This window comes from Cebus imitator, unplaced genomic scaffold (genome assembly GCF_001604975.1).
Source record: "Cebus imitator isolate Cc_AM_T3 unplaced genomic scaffold, Cebus_imitator-1.0 Scaffold396, whole genome shotgun sequence".
NCBI lineage: Eukaryota > Metazoa > Chordata > Mammalia > Primates > Cebidae > Cebus > Cebus imitator.
In genome coordinates this window covers 1,884,988-1,906,732 of record NW_016107711.1, presented here as the reverse complement: position 1 = coordinate 1,906,732, position 21,745 = coordinate 1,884,988, and the positions used below count along the sequence as shown (strand labels likewise).

The 21,745-nt window shown below is 42.2% G+C and overlaps 1 protein-coding gene across 3 annotated transcripts in view; it reads right to left on the bottom strand.

Annotated features, from left to right (window-relative positions):
* The window catches only part of BTBD16 (BTB domain containing 16), a 66,216-nt gene that overhangs the window by 9,535 nt on the left and 34,936 nt on the right, over window positions 1-21,745 (bottom strand). For all 3 annotated transcript variants that reach the window (XM_037731376.1, XM_037731377.1, XM_037731378.1), the window contains one exon: window positions 19,352-19,471. In XM_037731376.1, the coding sequence (XP_037587304.1) occupies window positions 19,352-19,471 (120 nt within the window). The remainder of the gene's footprint in view (window positions 1-19,351; window positions 19,472-21,745) is intronic.

Genomic DNA, 21,745 nt, shown 5'->3' with positions numbered 1-21,745 from the left:
GTGGATGCTCTCAGAAGTGCAGAACTATTGGTCCTGGAACCAGCCCTCCATTACCCAGGGTAAGTGGAGCCGGGGCTGGTGGGTGCGGTGCCTGTGCCCTGCAAACACTGACATCCTCTTGGGACAAATAATGCTCGCTCACTCCCTTTCCTCACATGATCAGGATGCCTCCTCCTTCTTCTGCCTCTTTTTCATCATGTCATGGAGGAACAGCAGAGGCATCATCATGGCTGGGTAGCAAATGTCAAGGGGGAAGAAGGGACCAAGCTGATGCCTTCCTCTCCTGCCTCATCCAGTGCTCTGGGGACAAGCCAGCACCTATGGCCAGGGCTCCATAGCCTGGCGCTGCCCTGAGCAGTGAGCCCCTGCTGGAGCTGCAGCTTGAATACAGATTCAGCTGCAGAAAGGAAAGGACCCAACTGGAGGAAAGCATCGCCCTCCACCAGGAAGCTCCAGGCCCAATTCTGCTGATTTGTTGGCATGGCAAAGCTGCTGGCGGGGGCAAGAGGAACCAAGACCCTGATCCTCCTTTGAGAGGCACTCTGACTCAATGGCCATTCAGCCAGGGCCTCTCTGGACAGCCTTCCTGTCCCCAAGGATTTGGAAACAGCTTTGTTGAGACAGCTGGTTGGATTTTATGACCCCTTGGGGCCTCTGGGAAGTGGCATTGACACCCACTTTTGTGGCTGACATGGAGAGGCCATGAGTCATCTCATCATTCAACCAAGCTGGGGACCCCGAGACAGGCAGACCAGGGTCTAGTCCAAGCCGGGCCAGCCACAGTGCTGTGACTGGGCCTCTCAGAGCTTCACTCTCCTCTGTCAAGTGGGAGCAGTAGCCACACTGGGGAAATGGGAAGAGTAAAGCTGACAGTGTTTGGGAAGGGCTTGGGCCAGCTGTGGTACCCAGTGAGTCCTCAACACCTATAAGCACCACCATTGTTCTCCTGCCCCAGGGAAAGTGAATGGACTCAAGGAGGGTCAAATGCAGGGAATTGCTCTTGATGGCATTCATCATCATTGTCACCCTCCAAATCACCCAAGTTATGGAACACCTCAAAGAAAGAAAGTAGTGTCCTCAGCTTCTGATTTCCTGAAATCTCAAAGGATCTAAGGGTTGTGGTCCACCCTCAGAACAGATCAATATAACCCGGCTCCAGGAGCCTAGTGAGGCCCATTGTCTTGGAGCCGGTGTCCTACACAGGCCACTCAGGGCCAGTCCAGCACGTTTTCCATTTTACTTGACACCACTTAGCCGTCTGGGAGCAGAGGCACCTACTCCTCCCTGGCCTAGCGGTGAGTGCATTCAGGTGGTGTCACATAAGATAGGAGCCAGCAGCTGCTGAGTCTGGGGACTGCTGTACCTGGTTACGCCAGTGAAGTCAAAGACTGCCATGATTTCCCCGGTACTGTGCTCTGTTTGTGCAAAGACCTCTTTTAGTTTAGCACTTACTTTTTTGAGACAATTTCAGGTGATGATCTCTGCCGCCCAAAGTTCACTGAGAAACCCTGGGGAGTGACCCCTCTCGGGAAGACAGTTCACAATTCCTTGCTACTGAAAGACATACCCAGGTTGGCTCCACGTTCTACTTGCTAGACCCTGGGAACAAATCTCCCATAGACTCTCACAGTGCCTGGGGACAAGTCTCCCTCTGATGGGTACATATTGTAATGTTAGAGGTGCTCTTGGCCACAACTTTCTCACTTCCTTTACCCTGTCATCTGCTGGAGCCTTCGACCCTTCCTGCAAGGGTCAGGCCCACAGCCCTGATAGTCCTGGTACTTCGGATTTGAGCCTTAACATACATATATGCTACAGCACGGATGAACTTGGAAGCAGAACGCCAGACACAAGGGCAAATGCTGGATGACGATGACTCTGCTCTGTGAGGTACCTAGAGGCATCAAATTCCTAGAGACAGAAGGTAGAATGGGGGCTGCCAGGGGCTAGGGAGGGGAAATGGGAGTTGATTCAGGGGTAGAGTTTCAGTTTGGGAAGACAGAAAAGTTCTGGAGATGGCATCACAACAGCGTATGCCACTGAACTGAACGCGTGAGAACGGCTAAAATGGGAAAAATTCAGGCTATGCGCATTTTGCCACAAATTAAAAAAGAAATTAGGGTTAAAAATGACTTAGCTTATTTGAGAAATACTTGAACTAGCATATTAAATTTTAAGACAACATTTGAAAAAAATACACATTTAGGGAAATAACTCACAATAAGAAGAGGAAATGGCTTTTTTTTTTTTTTTTTTTTTCAAAATATAACTCAGTGTAGAAGACTCAGGACACTTCCAAAAACAAAGAACCAGGAAATGGAGGCTGGGTGCCATGGCTCATACCTGTAATCCCAGCACTTTGGGATGCCAAGGGGCAGGCAGATCACCTGAGGTCAGGAGTTCAAGACCAGCCTGGCCAACATGGTGAAACCCCAACTCTACTAAAAACACAAAAATTAGCCAGGCATGGTAGCAGGCACCTGTAATCCCAGCTACTTGGAAGGCTAAGGCAGGAGAATTGCTTGAACTTGGAAGGCAGAAGTTGCAGTGAGCTGAGATCGCGACACAGCACTCCAGTCTGAGCCAGTGAGACTCCATCTCAAAAAAAACCCAGGAAATGTTCCTCTTGGCTCCTAACACTCAAGTGTGGCAAATGAAACAACAATTCCTGCTGCCACCCCCACATCATGACCTACCAAAGGTCACCACATTTTAGAATCCCTGTCACATACTGTCCTGGGCCTTTTCTTCCACTCGGGGCTGACCCACCCATCAGTCCCAGTGAGTATGTGTTACCTCCATGCACCGTGCTTAGGCTGCTTGCCCCAAGTCTACAGGCAGTGGATGGCAGAGGTGGGGCTGAGACTCGGGGCTGACTTCTTCTAACATGCATCTCATTTATTGCTTGTGTCTGCTCCTGGATTGCAAGCTCCGTGATGAGAGGGTTTGTGTCTGCATTGTTTACTGTTGTACTCTTGGTGTCTTTTACAGTGCCCAGCACTTAGCTTGCAACATGTTGAGTGAATTAATTGGATGAATGACCTCGTCCCTGCCAACTCTCCAGCCTCATTCACCCATCCCTCCACTCACCCATAACTTATCTTCCAGGAATGCCAATAGGGCATTCCTAGTGCACATGCTCACACACACTTGCCTGCACATACAGGCCAGCCTATGCCGCTGTCTGCATGCCCATGTGGTCCTGTCTGCTGTCACCATGACCTATCAGCTTTTCCCTGAGACCGAGTTCAGTGTCCTTCTGCCTGTCAAGATGGTCCTGACTAGCACAAAGGGAAATTCTGTCTAATCAGAACCACAGCTGCCCGTTTTAAGGACTTCCTACACCCAGACTCCTGTGCTCCTTCCATTCCTCCATGCTTACTGTTGAAGGTATGTTTGGTGCTTCTCCGTATGCCTGGAAAACCAAGAAGCAACGCTGGGGAAGTGGAAAGTTAGTAAGAACTAACCATAATATTTAGGGATCTTGAGAACAAGAGAGACTCAGTTTCCAGAGATCCAAGTTAAAGGAGAGCGAGGCATCACCTTTCAGAACAAGAAAAGACACAAACAAGGCAAGTAGCACAAACATCAGATAATAAGAAATCCTCTTGTCCCAGAATACATCAACCTCCCTGCACAAGGCCTGGTTGAGTTATTCTAAAAGAGAACAATTTAATAGTCCTAATGTCCATGACTCATGGGATATTTCAAAATTAATATGCTGGTAAAGAGATCAGTGTTGTCACACCAGGGGTGCCCAGTTTCATGCTAACTCTGGCTACATCTGCAAATGCCATTCATGAATCACAACAGGCACATGGCTTCTGCCCAGCCTGGGGACACAGCATTACAGCACATTTCCCTCAAGAAATCAGTGGGCTCAGGGCACCCAAAGTACAGGGCATGGCAGGGAAGCTGTCCTTAAGTTTCCCTCTGCAGTTCCCTTATGAATGTATGTGTGGGAACAGGTGGGGGGAGATGCTGTTGGGTTCACCAGTGCACACCCACACAGCCAGCACATGCTCAAAAGAGGAGGTCAGAGGAAGAATTCATCCAGTGCACACATGAGATCAGAGAAGGCTTTCTGGAACTGGCTTTGTCCAGCTCTGTAAAGGCTGGGTCAGATTTGGGTAGGGCACAGGTAAGAAGAGACTCAGTTGGAGAATCAGGGGAATCTAGCAGTTGGGATCATGTGAGAATTGGCTTCATTGGTTACATTCAAATTACTTCCTTCTGGTAAGGTTGGAAGCTCATTGCCAGAATCTACACTGCAGTGTATGAGAGATACCTATTTAGTGATTAATAAATCAGCTAAAGATCAGAATTACATGTCTGTTACATAACAGACTCTGTTACGTAACAGAGCCCTTGACTCTGAGAGCTAAGAGTGTCAAAAGACCTAGAAGACCAAGGTCAATCCCAGTACCACCATCACTTTACAAAAGGAGCCTGAGTAAGCTCCTCATTATCCCTGGGCCTTAGCTTATTTAACTGCAAAATCAAAGAGTGAGACCAGGTGAACTCTAAGGGACCTTACATCATTGACCTTCTTTGATTTAATAAAGTGAGTAATTTATGAACTGGCAATACCTGAATGCATGTTGTTGTCCTGTAGCTTCCAAACTGCCACTCATTTTATTAGTATAATCATAAGAAGAGTTCTACACTATCATCCAGCAGAAGGGTTTTGGAGGTGAGAAGACATTTTCTGCTTCTGATTATGAGGACCAATTTCACCTGACTGAGGACTGAATTTTCCACCCTTCTAGCAGTCATTCAGATCCAGCCCTGTCCTACATACCATAAAAGGACACATAAGAAGCAACAAGAAGCTACTTGTCAATCTCCTGCTGAGCCTGGGCATACACAAAGTAACTGGAGAGTCATCCCGGAGCCCTGAGAAGAGAGTTCCACCTGAAATGTAGCACACACACTGTGATGCCTAAGGCTGGAGGGAGAAAGTTTCAAATCAAAGTCAAATCCATATCCAGCAGGACTGAAACCATCCCATGCTTTGTGCGCTTCAAGCTGTCACTCTGCAAACATGACACTTGTTTCTATTTAACACTAAACAGCTGGCCAGAAAGTCACTATATTCCTTCTTGCAATCTGTATTTGACATGCAATGCAGAGTAGTTTTCAGAGTTAAAGTGAAGTAGTTCAGAAGTTAAAATCACCGTTAAAGAACATTCAAAGCACCATTCATTCAGTACTTAGTCAACAGCTTCTAGCTATTAAATATTGGGGACTGGGAGGGTAAAGTGAGTAAGACACAGTCCTTGCACCAAACGGCCAGTATGGGAACCATACATAGGAACAGACAATCACAATAATTATTTTATTTACAAGTGAGAAAGCTTACAGAGATGGGCATGCAATACTATGGAGCCCAGAGACTGAGCATCTGAACCAGACTGTGGGGGAAGAGGGTGCTCCTAGAGGGTTTCCTTAGGGATAACTGAGTCAAGCATGGAGGCACAGTGGATCACTCCAGCAAGATGGCATTTGAAATACACCAAACCCCTGAGCTCCTGATAAATGAGTTGATCTCTCTAAAGTCACCGTAATTAATCCAAAATAAGATCATCTTCCACAGGTGCTATATTTTTGTATAAATCACCATGGATTCCAAACTGCAATGAGCTGCTTCTCCCATCTTCTTTTGTCTCCTTCTATAGCCAGGTGAACCAGATGAATGAATTAATCCTCTTGCTGCCATATTTGTTCTTACAGACACTCTCTCCACTCCATCTTCTTGATATCACCAGAGCTCAGACCCTTTACCCCTCATGGAGACAGTGGTAACTCTTCCCATGGCCTCCTCACTTTCTCCACCCACATGTCCCCTACTTGAATGAATGATAAAACCACACCCCACTCCTGACCCAGTACAACATAGACATGCATTTTGTATCAAAACTCATGGGATGCAGTTAAAGGAAATGTATAGCTCCAAATCAGAAAAGAAAAAAGCCTGGAAATCAGATGTCTAAATACCTATCTCAAGAGGTTAGAAAAAGAATATCAAATAATTCTTGAAGAAAGCAGAAGTAAGGAAATAATGAAGAGAATAATTAATGAAACAGAAAACATACCACTGAAAAATATCAACAGGTGTGTCAAGTCAAAGCATGTTTCTTTTAAAAGTGAATAAAATAAACCTCTCTTAAGGTTGATCAAGGAAAAAAAAGAAGAAATATACAAATTATCAATATCTGATATGAAAAGAGGGCTATCACAATAAATTCTACAGATACTAAAAACATAATAAGCATTTACCAAGTGGATTAAAGACTTAAATGTAAGGCCTAAAACTATAAAAATCCTAGAAGAAAACTTAGGAAATACCTTTCTGGATCCAGTCTTTTCAGAGAATTTGTGATTGTCCTCAAAAGCAATTGCAATAAAAACAAGTGGGACCTAATTAAACTTAAGAGCTTCTGCACAGCAAAAGAAATGTCAACAGAGTAAACATACAAACTATGCATCCAAAAAAAGTCTAATACCCGAACGCTATAAGGAACTTAAATCAACAAGAAAAAACAACCTCATTAAAAAGTGGAAAAAGGATGTGAGCAAACACTTTTCAAAAGAAGACATACAAGTGGCCAACAAACATATGCAAAAATGCTTAAATCACTAATCATCAGGGAAGTGAAAATCAAAACCACGAGATACCATCTTATATTAGCCAGAATGGCTATTACTAAAAAGTCAAAAAAAATATCAAATGTTGGCAAGGCTGTGGAGAAGCGGGGACACTTATACACTGTTGGCAGGAATGTAAATTAGTTCAGCCACTGTGGAAAGCAGTTTGGAGATTTCTCAAAGAACTGAAAATTGCATTATATCATTTGACCCAGCAAGCCCATCACTGAGTACATACCTAAAGGAACATAAATCATTCTACCAAGAAGACACATGCATGCGTTTGTTCATCACAACACTATTCAAGATAGAAAAGACATGGAATCAACCTAGGTATTCATCAATGGTGGATTGAATAAAGAAAATGTAGTGCATACATACCATGGAATCCTATACAGCCATTAAAAAAACAAAAACAAAATTATGTTCTTTGCAGCAACATGAATGCAGATGGAGACCATTATCCTAAGTGAATTAATGCAGAAACAGAAAATCAAATACCATGTGTTTTCACTTATGAATGGAAGCTAACCAGTGGGTACACATGAACATAAAAATGGGAATAAGAGAAATAAGGGACTACTAGAGTGGGAGGGAGAGAGGCAAGGGCTGGAAAACTGCCTATTGAGTACTATGCTCATTACATGGGTGATAGGGTCAATTGTACCACACCTCAGCATCATGTAATATATCCATGTAATAGATCTGCACGTGTACCCCTTGAATCTGAAATAAAAGTTGAAATTTTAAAAAATAAATAGACATAAAATATAATCATAAAGACTTTTTAAAAATTTCACCAGGAGAGATTATTTTCTGGGCCATAAAACAGGCCTCAATAATTTAAAAGAACTAAAATCATAAAAAGTATTGTCTCTGATAACAATGGAATTAAGTTAGAAATCAGTAACAGGAAGATATCTAGAAAATCCTCAAATATTTGGAAAATAACGCAGTTCTAAATAATCCTTAGGCCAAAGAGAACTCAATGGGGAAATTAGAAAGTATTTTGAACTGAATGAAGTTTAAAACAGAACATATCAGAATTTGTGAGATGCAGCTAAAGCAATAATAAGAGGGAAATTTATAGCACTAAACACTTAGAAAAAAGGTCTTAAACCAATGATGTTGAAGTTTCCACCTTACAAAACGAGGAAAAGAAGAGCAAAGTAAACATTTGACAAAATAAAACATCCATTCCTGATAAAATTTATCATCAAACTAGAAATAAAAGGAACCTCCTCAACATGATAAAGTAGATCTATTAAAAAACCTATAGTTAAAATTTTATTTAATAATAAAAGATTAAATTCTTTCCCCCTACAATCTAGAATAAGGCAAGAATGTCCACTCTCACCACTTCTGTCCAACAATGTACTGAATATTCTAGTCAGTATAATAAGGCAAGATCAAAAACAGGCATGCAGGTAGAAAGGAAAAATAAACTTGTCTTTATTTACAGGTGATATGATTGCATATGTAGATTCCTAAGGAATCTGTAAAAAAAGTTTCTAGAACTATAATTGAGTTCTACTAAGGTTGCATAATACAAAATCAATGTAAAAAATTTGTATTTCTACATATTAGCAAAGAACAATCAGAAATCAAAATTAAAATATAAATACCTTTTACAATAGTGTTAATATGAAAGACTTAGAGATAAATTTTCTAAATGATGTGCAAAACTACATGAAACATTTATGAAAGAAATTTAAAAGGACCTAAATAAATGGAAAGATATACCATATTCATGGATCAGAAGACTCAATCTTGTTAAAATGTAAATTCTTTCTAAATTGGCCTGTGCATTCAAGACAATCCTTATCAAAAATCCCACAAGATTTTTCTATAAAAACTGTCAAGCTGATTTTAAAATCAATATGAAAGTGCAAAGGAGCTACAGTAGTCAAAATAACTTTGAAAAAGATTAACAAAGCTAGAGAACTTACATTACCTTATGTCAATACTTAGTAAAATGAATTATCTAATGAAGATAATGTATTAGCATAAAACAGGAATATGGTTTAAAGGAACAGAATATTGAGTCCCAAAATAAACACACACATATGGTTGATGTTTGACAAAGGTGCCAAAAGCAATTCAAGGGAAATTGAATTACCTTTTCAACACATTGTACTGAATAAATGGATATCTATATGCAAAACATGAACCTTAACCCTTACCTCACATATACATAAAACTTAACTCAAAATTAAGCATAAATATAAATGTGAGACCTAAAACTATAAATCTCCCAGAAGAAAACCTAGAGGAAAAATCATAGTCATCTGCTTTGGCAGATTATTAACTAAGACACAAAAGGAATGAGCTGAAAAGGAAAAAATGTCAATACATTGAACATCAAAATAAAAAACTTCTGATAATTCAAAAAACACTGTTTTGAAAGTAAAAATGTAAGTAATAGACTTGAAGAAAATATTTATGAAATAAATATCTGACAAATGGCTTGTATCCAGAATATATAAAGAATACTCAATTTAATAATAACCCAATTTAAAAATATCTGCCAAAGGTTTGAACAGACTTTTCACTAAAGAAGATAAATGAAGGACAAATAAACATATGATATGACGCTCACCATCATTAGTAACTGGGGAAATGTAAGTTATAATCACAATGAGATACCATTACATATGCATTAAACTGGCAAAAATTAAAAAGGCTGACCAAATGTTAGCAAGGATGTAGAACAAATGAAATGCCTGTAATCCCAGCACTTTGGGAGGCAGAGGTGGGTGGATCACCTGAGGTCAGAAGTTCCAGACCAGCCTGACCAACATGCCAAAACCCCGCCTCTACTAAAAATCCAAAAATTAGCCAGTTGTGGTAGCATGCACTTGTAATCCCAGCTACCTGGGCTGAGGCAGAAGAATCACTTGAACCTCGGAGGCAGAGGTTACAGTGAGCCAAGATTGTGCCACTGCACTCCAGCCTGGCAACAGAGTAAGACTCTGTCTCAAAAAAAAAAAAAATCGTACAACCACACTAGAAAACAGTTTGGCAGTTTCCTAAAAAGTTAAACATACACCTACCATTTTACCCAGCCATTCTACTCACAGGTATTTATTTACTTGAAAGAAATGGAAGCATATTCTCCCATACAGACTTATACATGAGTGTTTATAGTAATTTTACTTGTAAAGCATGATGTTTGCACAAGGATGAAATAGCCTAACAATGCATGTCTCAGAACACTTCCTAGTTGTTCAGTGACACATGACTACATAACATTCTAGAAAGTGCAAACAAATCTAGAGTGACAGAAGCAGATCTGTGTTTGCCCGGGAATCGTGGTGGTGGAGCTGGGGCAAAGAAGATGAGTGGAGTTTTGTTTTTTGTTTTTTTTTTAAGTTAGAGTCACGCTCAGTCACCCAGGCTGGAATGCAGTGGTACAATCTCAGCTCACTGCAACCTCCGCCTCCCAGGTTCAAACAATTCTCATGCCTTAGCCTCCCAAGTAGCTGGGATTACAGACATGCGCCACCACACCCAACTTTGTATTTTTAGTAGAGACTTGGTTTTACCATGTTGGCCAGGCTGGTCTTGAACTTCCAACCTCAGGTAATCCCACCTTGGCCTCCCAAAGTGCTAGGATTATAAGAGTGAGCCACCACACTGGACTAAGAGTGGATTATTAAGTGCCATAAGGAAACCTTTGTGTGAGTTGGATATTTTCATTATTTTTATTGTAATGATCATTTTATAGGTACTCCTGTACATCAGAACTCATCAAATTCAAGGCTTAGCTATGTGTAGTTTATTGAGTTCCAATTATTCCTCAAAAAGCTCTAAAGTCTATTAATTACTGGTGCCAATAAACTTAAAACAATTTAGATGAAATGTACACATTCCTTGAAAAACAGAACGTAACTAAAATTGACACAAAAGACGCACAAAATCTGAATAATACTACATATAAAGAGAAAAATTCTATCTGTAACTAAAAGTCTTCCAAAATCTCAAGCCCAAATGGCTTCACTGATAAATTCTTCTAAATATTTAGGAAGACAAAACAGCAGTCTCTCTCAAACTCTTCTAGAAAACAGAAAAAGAGGGACTGCTCTTAAATTTATTTGATGAGACTAGTATAACCTCAATATTAATTAAAAGCTAGTAAGGATAAACCAAGAAAGGGAAATTTCAAGCTAATATCTCTCATGAATATATAGGCAAAAACTCTAAATAGTCAGCAAACAGAATTCAGTGACGTAAAAAAGGATAACATTGCTTGACCTAGTTGGCTTCATTCTGGGAATACACAGTTGGTTTACTATTAACAAATAAATCAACAATTCTATACCTTGATTGCAGTGCTGGTTAAACAGGCATACCTCTTTATCAAAGTCATCAAATGTACATTTAAAATGTACTCATTTTGCTGTAATTAAATCACACCTCAAAGTTTATTGCTTTGAAAATCAATATATTTTACCCCATGAACAGCAAAAAGGAAAATACTATATATCGTTTTGACAGAATCTGAAAACCAGTTAGTAAAGCTGCTAAGATTCACTCATGACCAAAAACTCTAGAAATAGCAGGGGATTTTCAAAACTTATAAAGAGCATCTACACCAAACCCACAGCAAATGTCATACATGGATTGGGGAATTATTGAAAGCTTTTTTCCTGAGACTGGGAAGAAAAAAAAAAATTCATTATCATCACATCTACTCAACATGATACTGGAGATTCTACCTAGTGCAATAAGGAAAGAAAAATAAGTCAAAGACACAAGATTTGGAAAGGAAGACATAAATCTAGTATTATTCTTAAAAATCACATAATTAAACACAGAAAACATATAAGAGAATGTACAGGCTATTGAAATTAACAGGAAAATCTATCAATATCTGAACACAAAGTCAATGTACAAAAACTACTGTACTTCTATATGTCAGCAATAAGCAATTAGAATATAAAAATTTTAAATGACACCATTTACCATAGAGTCAACAAACATTATACACAGGAAAAAATATAACAGAAGATGAGCAAGACAATATATACAAAAACTATTAAATTTTATTGAGAGAAATTTTATTTTTATTTTTTTTGAGACAGGATCTCACTTTGTCATCTAGGCTGGAGTGCATTGGCACAATCACAACTCACTGCAGCCTCAACCTCCCAGGCTCAAGTGATCCTCCTGCCTCAGCCTCTCAAGCAGCTGGGACTACAGGAAGTTGCCACCATGCTCGGTTACTTTTTAAAATTTTTTTGTGACGAGGCCTCACTATGTTGCCCATGTTGGTCTCCAACTCCTGGCCTAAGGAGATCCTCTTGCCTTGGCCTCCCAAAGTGCTGGAATTACCAGTGTGAACCACCACGCCTGGTTGAGAAATTTCAAAAGACAAATAAATAAAGACTTATACCATTTTATGGATCACAGATCTCAGTGTTGTAAAGAGGTCAATTTTCCCCAAATTGATCTATATATTCAATGCCTTCCCAGTCAAAATCTCAGCATTTTTTCTCTTTTTTTTTTTTTTTGGTGAAATTTGACAATTTGATTCTAAAGTAAATATGTGAAAATCCAAAGGACCAAGAATGACCAATGTAATCTTGGAGAAGAACAAAACTGGTGGATGTCTTATTCCATCTCAAGATTTATAATGAAACAGTAACTGGGAAAGTGTAGCATTGGTTCAAGGATGGGCAAGACTAATGGCACAGAATAGAGATACTAACAATGATGTGTGTGTCACAGGTATAGTTGTGTGACACTAACATGTAACACATAGCATGTAACTTATGTTATAACAAAGGTGACACTGCAGAGCAGTGAGCCAAGCATGGTCTTTCCAATAAACAGTGCTGGAACACAAGTTGTGCATCCTTATGAAAAGAAGGACCGTGACCATGGCCCCTCCCCCATACCATACTTTAAAAAATACTTCTGGATGGACTCTAGATCTAAATTCAAGGTAAGACAATGCAGCTTCTAGAAGAAAATAAGAGAATATCCACATGGCATTAGAATAGGCAAAGATTCTTAAATAGCACTAACTATAGGCCGGGTGCAGTGGCTCACACCTGTAATCCCAGCACTTTGGGAGGCCGAGGCGGGTGGATCAAGACCAGCCTGACCAACATGGTGAAACCCCGTCTCTACTAAAAATACAAAAACTAGGCAGGCATGGTGGTGTGCACCTCTAATCCCAGCTACTCAGGAGACTGAGGAAGGAAAATCTTTTGAACCCAAGAGGTGGAGGTTGCAGTAAGCTGAGATGGTGCCACTGCACTCCAGCCTGAGCAACAGAGTAAGACTCCATTAATAAAAAAAAAAAAAAAAAAAAAAAAGGCACTAACTATAAAAGAAAGACTTGTTATATTGGACTGCCTTACAATTTAAAACTTTGTTCATCAAAAGACCATTATGTGGCTCAAGCCTGTAATCCCAGCACTTTGGGAGGCCGAGGCGGGTGGATCACGAGGTCAAGAGATCGAGACCATCCTGGTCAACACGGTGAAACCCCGTCTCTACTAAAAATACAAAAAATTAGCTGGGCATGGTGGCGTGTGCCTGAAATCCCAGCTACTCAGGAGGCTGAGGCAGGAGAATTGCCTGAACCCAGGAGGCGGAGGTTGCGGTGAGCCGAGATCGTGCCATTGCACTCCAGCCTGGGTAACAAGAGCGAAACTCCGTCTCAAAAAAAAAAAAAAAAAAAAAAGACCATTATGAGGCCAGACACAGTGACTCATGCCTGTAATCCCAGCATTTTGTGAGGCTGAGGAGGGCAGATAACCTGAGATCAAGAGTTCAAGACCAGCCTGGCTAACATGGTGAAACCCCGTCTCTAAGAAAAATACAAAAGAAATCAGTGGGGTGTGGTGGTGCATACCTGTAATCCCAGCTACTCAGGAGGCTGAGGCAGGAGAATTGCCTGACCCCGGGGGGCGGGGTTGGGGGGGGCGGAGGTCGTTCCATTGCGCCCCAGCCCGGGAAAAAAAGGGGAAACTCTGTCCCAAAAAAAAAAAAAAAAGATCATTATGCAAGTAAGAAAGCCAGTCACAGAGAGAAGGTATTTGGAATTCATATATCCAACAAGGACATGGACCAGAGCATAGAAAAGAACACGACCACCCAACAGAAAAGATGGGTAAAGACTTGAGCAGCCACCTCATTAAAGAAGATGCCCAATGGCTAACAGATACATAAAGAAATGGACAACCTCATTAGCAGGGGAATGTAAATTAAAAGGGAATAGGCAAACTAGCTGCACTATCCATCCATTAGAAAAGTGAAAGACTGGCCCGGCATGGTAGCTCACACCTGTAATCCCAGCACTTTGGGAGGACAAGGTGGGTGGATCACCTGAGGTTGGGAGTTCAAGACCAGCCTGGCAAACATAGCGAAACACCATCTCTACTAAAAATGTAAAAATTAGCTGGGTGTTGTAGTGGATGCCTGTAGTCCCAGCTACTGGGGAGGCTGAGGCAGGAGAATCTCTTGAACCTGGGAGGTGGAGGTTGGCGAGATTGTGCCACTGCATTCTAGCCTGGGAGACAGAGCGAGAGGAAAGGAAAGGGAGAGATGAAAGACTGAAGATGCCTAGTGTTGGCAAGGATATGGAAAAACCAGAATTCTCATGCACTGCTGGTTATGGAATAAATTAGCACAGCCACTTTACAAAACTGTTTGGCAGTATTTACTAAAGCTAAACTTATTAATGCCCTATGACATAGTAATTCTGCTCCTAGGTTTTTACTCAACAGAACACATAATTATGTGTACCACAGACGTGTACGTGATTGTACATAGCAATACTATTCCTAGTGGCTGAACATGTCCACCAACATCTGAACAAACTGTGGTATAATCATATAATGAAATATCCTATGAGAATGAACAAGCTATTGCTACATGCAGCCACATGGATGGATGTTACAGATACACTATTGCGTGAAAGAAGCCAGACATCTAAAAGTGTATGCTACACAATTCTACTTGTCCAAAGTTCAAAAACATGGAAGATGTGTCAGTAGTTAAACAGGTCAGGATACTGTTTACTTTTGGTAGCAGAGGTAGGGACTGGCATAAGGAGCTTTAGGAGCTGGCCATGTCCCCTGTTCTGGTCTGGTTACACAGGTGTGTTCACTTTATAGAAATTCATTGAGCTGTTCATTTAAGGTTCATGCACTTGTCTGTATGTATTTTATGCCTTGATTTTAAAATGTTCTTTTAAAAAGTTGAAAATTTGCCTACCTCTGGCCTTTCTCTGATACAAGTTTTCACAGCTTTCCTGAACTTCCAGAATACCAAGTGGAATGAAATGATGACTTTTCCTTCATGGATGAAGGCAACAACTTTGCTTACATTTTTTGTTTTTTCCTACAAGGAGATGTTAAATTTAATTCTGGACAGTCTATTTGTTTTTCTAAACTAGCTATTGCCAGGAAAACAGGCTGAAGAGTGTAGAGGGGTGTATGTGTGTGTGTATGTGTGTGCACTTTAGGTGTGTGTAATTGTGTATGCCTTTATCTGTATATAGGTGTATGTTCGCATGTATTTGCAAGCCACATAAATGACTGTGCGTGTGTTTATGTTTCCTTCTTATACTGATGTTCTTGGATCGCAGTAGACTTGAAGTTGTTTCTAAACATCTGACTAGGCAAAGAAACTTCAACATTAGATCAGTGTCTGAGGCACATAGCACATGCTCAAAAAATATTTGTTGAATGAATGAAAGATTGACCAAGAAAATTAATGAACAAAAAAATGGGAGAGTTGAAAAGACTTGGACGTATGTCTTTATTTTCCGGTACAGTTGTCGCTGGAGAAGTCAGTTATTCAACTACATTCCCTCTTAGCCTGTCTTCCGGACACTGCTGAGACAGATGAGGAAAGGGGCGTGTGACTCATTTTACTCAGTTGATGGCTCTCGACTCTCCTTTCCGGATGCTGGGCCGGCCGAGGCCATGCCCACAGCTGCTGCTCAGCTTCTTTCCTAGCAGGGTCAAGGGCCGGGTGAGCTAATATTTGTTCAGCTTGTCCCACTACTGACACGTTAGAAAAGAGCAGTTCCATCTTGTGAGTTCCCATAATGTGACAGCCTCAAAATGTCCTCCTCCACTGGAAGTAGATTGCTCTGTCATTTATTTTATCAATATTGGCAATTTTAAAAATTGGGCCAAATAGCTTCCTCTCTTCTCATTCCCGAGCCTGTTTACTGTCTCCCCGGGGGTCTGCTCCTCTGTCTCACTTTGAAATGCTCCTGGCACATCCCGGTGAGAGACCACTGGAGCTTCCTTGATTAGCTGTTCCCTTTGCCCCTTTGAACTTTGTAGCTCAACTCCCCTGGTGACGCAATGCTGGCCCAGGCCGTGACTCCCTGCAGTCTCCCTCCACCTCCACAGGGAGCAGACGTGCCTTAGGGCAGCCAAGCCCTCCGGCCACCAGCCCTGCTAGGCCGGCAGCTACAGGACCCCCACACTGCCGCTGGTCAGCCCTGGGGATCCTCGGCAGAGAATGGCAAACGTGGAGTCGGGGCGCCACCAAGCCTGGCTCCTGCATCCAGGATAGATACCACTCATCTACCGCGACATTCTTCTTCTCAGAGCCTAGAGCAAAGCTGAGAATCTTTCTTGGGCTAGTGCACTCAGTGGGCACCACCCATCAATAAAAATGGAAATTTGTCTGCTATCGCTGTGATTTCAAGTTGCCACACACATGGCATTCTCTGAATTTTCCATCAGCATTTAAGACCCACTTCTCTGAGATGAACTGAGCTACATAAAAAAGAACCTGCACAGCGGCTCACATTTGCAATCCTAGTGCTTTGGGAGGCCAAGGTGGGAGGACCACCTCAGGCCAGGGGTTTGAGACTGGCCTGGCCAACATGGTGAAACTTCATCTCTATTAAAAATACAAAAATTAGTTGGGTGTGTTGGCACGCCTCTGTAGTCACAGCTACTTGGGAAGCTGAGGCACTAGAATTGCTTGAACCCAGGAGGCAGAGGTTGCAGCCAGCCAAGATAGTGTCACGACACTCCAGCCTGGGTGACAGAGTGAGACCCTACCTCAAAACAAAAAAAATAGTACCCAGGGCAGTGGCTTATGCCTGTAATCCCAGTGCTTTTGGGAGGCTAAAATGGGAGGATCGCTTGAGACCAGAAGTTTGAGACCAGCCTGGGCAACAGAGAGGCCCTGTTTCTACAAATAATAATTTTTACAATTAGCCAGATGTGGTGACATGCACCTGTAGTCTCAGCTACTCAGGAGACTGAGGTGAGAGGATCACTTGAACCTAGGAGTTTGAGGCTGCCGTGAGCTATGATCATGCCACTGTACTCCAGCCTGGGTGACAGACCAAGACCGTGTCTCAAAAAAAAAAAAGAAAAAATGTCTGATGGAGACTCATAGTTCAGTAAGCCATTATATGTCCAGTGAGGTGCCAGGCAAGTCGGGGCAAGAGAAAGGATCATAAGCCCTTTGCTGAAGCTGCTTATGATGTCCCTGGGAGGGGCAGGACATGTACATGAACTGCAGGGTTCATCAGGGGCTGGGCAGCGCAGCTCTGGTGGGAGGTTCCCATCATACACACAGAGAGGAGGCAGAGCAGGCGGGGGCTGGAGAAAGCAGGAGCAGCCAGGACAGACTCCCAGGTGAGGGAGCCCAGGACTCAGGAGATGCATTTGGGAGATGGAGGCTATTGACAAGGGCACAGCTTCGAGGTGCTGCCACTCTGGAGCAGGAGATGAGCTGAGCAGGAGGAGAACCATCCACAATGCTAAGAGTGGGCCACAGGATCCTCTGTGCTGGCAGAGTGGGCCTGGACAGTGTGCCGGGGAGAGTATCCAAGCACCTCATTTTCCCATCTTTTCTCCCAGTCTGATCCAAAGCTTGCTGGAGAGAGGGGAGCGCTGAGCAGGGAAGGGGGAGTTTGGGGAAGGGACACAGCAGGCTCTGGCTGTCTGGAGCCATCCCCGCACTACAGCAAGAGGGCTCGGGCCCTGTTGAAGGATTTGTCGTCACTGCTTAAGTCGAGGCAATGACATGACTTGGAAAGAAGCAAATGGTTTCCAACAAAGAAAACTGTACAGGATCAGGGGGCTTGGGGAAATGCATGGAGACGTGAGGTCTGGGACAAGTCAACGTAGATTCACAAGGAAAATAGAAAAGCTGTGGTGGTGAGAAACACCCATGTGCCTGGCACTCGGGGGAAGAGCGGTGGAGTCTCTGGCTCAAGAGTGTTAGTGAAGGCCTCGGAACAACAACTGCGGCAGGGGGCCCACACCTTCACTCCCTCCCCACTTGCTTCTCCCGCATTGAAAACACAGCTCTAATGAATCACCACATTCTACCTCTTTTCCTATCTCCCAGTGCTAAGACATTTCCAGTACGAGAGCTGACCTGGAGCCAAACAGCAATTCCTCCTGGCGCGCATGACTCATTGGAAAAAGTGTCTCATAGGCTATTAAAAGAGTGGGGGAGGGCGGGTATAACATTTGGGTTCAAAGCAAATTATATGGAAACTAAACAAACTACATATAATTCCGACACTGAATACTGCTTTCCTCAAATAACAAGACAGCCAGGAAAATGGGCTCTTTAGTTAACGCAGTGCACAGATGTTCCAGAAATGAATTAAATGCTTCAAAACAATGCAAATGAAACTTGGCTTAAACGGGTCAATCCACGGATGATTATGTGAAGGTGTGTTTGTCTGCTAAACTCACATATGCAAAAGAAATGAAGCATCTTTACTTCTGCTTCCTTAAACTCGCCTGATCGCCCCTGGAAGCCCTCATTCCTGAGGTCGTGGGGAACAGAAACAGAAACCTGACAAGGTTATGTGACCGGTTACTTCCACAGTTTGAGGTCGATCCTCAGTGAGCTACTACTACACCAGCTTTTGTGGGCACAAGAGAGGAATCAATCCTATCTGCTCTTCCAGGAATGGGCAGCAAAGCATCTTGGGCTTTGGCAGATCTGGGCTCAAGTTTGGCTCCACTCCTTATCACCTACATGATCCCTGACAAGATACTGCATTTCTATCTCAGTTTCCCCATCTGTAAAGTGTGAATAATAAAACCAGCCATCAGTATTATGCAGATTAAATGGGATAATGAATTGATAGTGCTTCTCAGAGTTACAGTACCCAGTAAAGCATATTTCAGTGGTGCCCACTATGATTATTGTAATTGTTATCTTTCTTTAAAATGGAGAAGTTTAGAGAGTTATAAGAAACTGGGTTAATGCTGTTAAACCTTTGCTCATTCAATTGTTTTTTTCCTTTGTCCAGAAAACCCAGAATTTTATGTGTTATCTAGAGAAATATAAATATGAATGACCTGGCCTGATTTAGGTACATTAAAAAATGAATTTTATTCAACCTGAGAAAGCTGATTGTTTTTTTAATGAAGTTTTAAAGGTGAGCGTAGTGTGGTCATTTTCCTGAACAGAGGAGTACCTTTTGTATCATGCCTGTTACTGGACACAAGTTCCCAGAAGCACCTGATTATCTCATAGTACACCTACTCGTTATTTACTTTTCCAGGTAATTTGGTGTTTTGAAAGCATCCTATAATCTTAGGCCCCATTAAAAACAAAAAAAGCTGCCCTCTGAATGATGCTATGAAAAAATTATATCACCAATGCCTTTTCCCCGTGATATTATGAGCAGTGTTTTACATTTCAGTATTTGTACATTTCATCAATCAGTACTAAGTTATGTTACCTCTTAAAAAACGTCAGCATGGTTTCATGAGTTGGAATTGTCATAATCTTGTGGTTTAGTTGCAAGAAGACCCAAAAAAGTATCGTTTTCAGAAGACGGAATTCACTAAAGGTAAACAATCTGGCAATAATAAAAAGATTGAGAAGAAATTTTAGAAATAGCACAAAATCATGCTGCTTGTAAGAAAATGGTTAGAATGAGTTTGAGAATGAGGTGACACCACCCTTGATTCTGAAGGTAGCCTCAGACTTTAAGCAGTTAAACAGCTTGCTCAAGGACCCTCAACTGGGAAATGGCAGAACTAGGATTTGAATCTCAGCAGCCTGGCACTGGGGCCAGTGTTTTCACCCACCCTCTGTGTCCCTGCAAAACAATGATCATCATTTAATGGGCTCTTACTATGTGCCAGGTGTTCCCAAGATGTTTTCCGTAGATTCTTTCATTTAATTCCACACAACCATCCTGCAAAGTCGGGATATAGTCCTTACTTTTATGGATGTAGAAATTGCAATTAACCCTAAGTTTATTTGAAATTTTAGTATTTTGTTCATCATGGCATTATTGCATCAATTTTAATTCTAATATATTACACTAAAATATACTACATCTTGATGACTAAGTTTTTTTGGTGCTCCCTTAAATTTTGCACCAAGGTGAATGCCTCACTTGCTCCATCTCAGTTCTGGCCATGATTGAGGGCTGAACCCTCAGTAACTTATCCAAGGTCACATAATTCTGGGCTCAGACCTGGGTACAGGCCAGGTTAGAATCTCAGTTCCTCGCCAAACTGCCTGCGGAACCTCCTGAGAGCTGCGTTACCGCCCTGCAGCTGCAAAGTCCTCATCTGTAAAAGTGTGATCACAGCAGCTGCTCAGAGGACAGTGGTATAGAGGGGATGAGGTGAGTGGCTGAGTTTCCTATCGCTCCCGTAACAAACTGTCATAAACCAAGTAGTTCAAAACAACACGAATTTATTTTCTCATCATTCTGGAGGTCAGAAATACCAAACGAGGTAAGATCAATTTGTCAGCAGGGCTATATTCCTTTCAGAGGCTCAAGGGAGAATTGTTTCCTTGCCTTTTCCAACACCTAGAAGCCACCCACATTCCTCTGCTTGTGGCCCCTTTCTCAGTCTTTAAGTCAGCAGTTCAGCATCTTCAAATCTTTCTATGGTTCTGACTCTTTGGCCTCCTTCTTCACATTTACAAAGTCCTGGTGATCATGCTGGGCCCACCCAGATCATCCAGAATAAGCTCCTCATTTTAAAGCAAGCTGATATTATTCACAATAGCAAAGACATGGAATCAACCTAGGTGCCCCTCAGTAGTGGACTGGGTAAAAAAATTTGTGGTACATATACACCATAAAATACTATACAGGCATAAAAAAGAAGGAAGGCATGCCCTTTGTAGCAACATGGGTAAAGCTGGAGGCCATTATCCTAAGCAAATTGACACAAGAATAGAAAACTAAATACTGCATATTCTCACTTACGCATGGGAGCTTAAACATTGAATACACATGGACACAAATAAAGGCCTACTTGATGGTGGTGGGTAGGAAGAGGGTAAGGATTGAAAAACTATGTATAGGGTGGTATTATTCTGTTCTTTAATTTCTATAAGGAAATATCTAAGACTGGATAATTTGTAATGAAAAGAGGTTTAATTGGCCCACAGTTCCATGGACTGTACAGGAAGCACAATGCTGGCATCTGCTTGGCTTCTAGAGAGGCCTCAGGAAACTTACGATTTTGGCATAAGGTAAAGTGGGAGGAGGATGTCACACAGCTAGAGCAAGAGCAGGAGAGCAAGGCAGGAGGTGCCACACGCTTTTAAATGAGCAGATCTCAAGTGAACTCACTCACTATCAGGAGAACAGCACTAGGAGGATGGTGCTAAGCCCCATTAGTGAGAAATCTACTCCCATGATTCAGTCATCTCTCATCAGGCCTCACCTCCAACACTGGGGATTACAATTCAACATGAGATTTGGTGGGGACACACATCCAAACTATATCAAGGATACTATGCTGATTACCTGGGTGACAAAATTATCTGTGCACCAAATCCCTGTGGCATGAAATTTACTCATGTAACCACCTGCGCATGTACCCCTGAACCCCAAATAAAAGTTGGAAAGAAGGGCCAGCCACAGTGGCTTACACCTATAATCCCAGCACTTTGGGATGCTGAGGTGGGTGGATCATGAGGTCAGGTTGGTGGATCATGAGGTCAGGTGTTCAGGACCAGCCTGGCCAAGATGGTGAAATCCCGTTTCAACTAAAAATACAAAAATTAGCTGGGTATGGTGGCAGACCCCTATAATCCCAGCTACTCAGGAGGCTGAGGCAGGGAATCGCTTGAACCTGGGAGGCGGAGGCTGCAGTGAGCC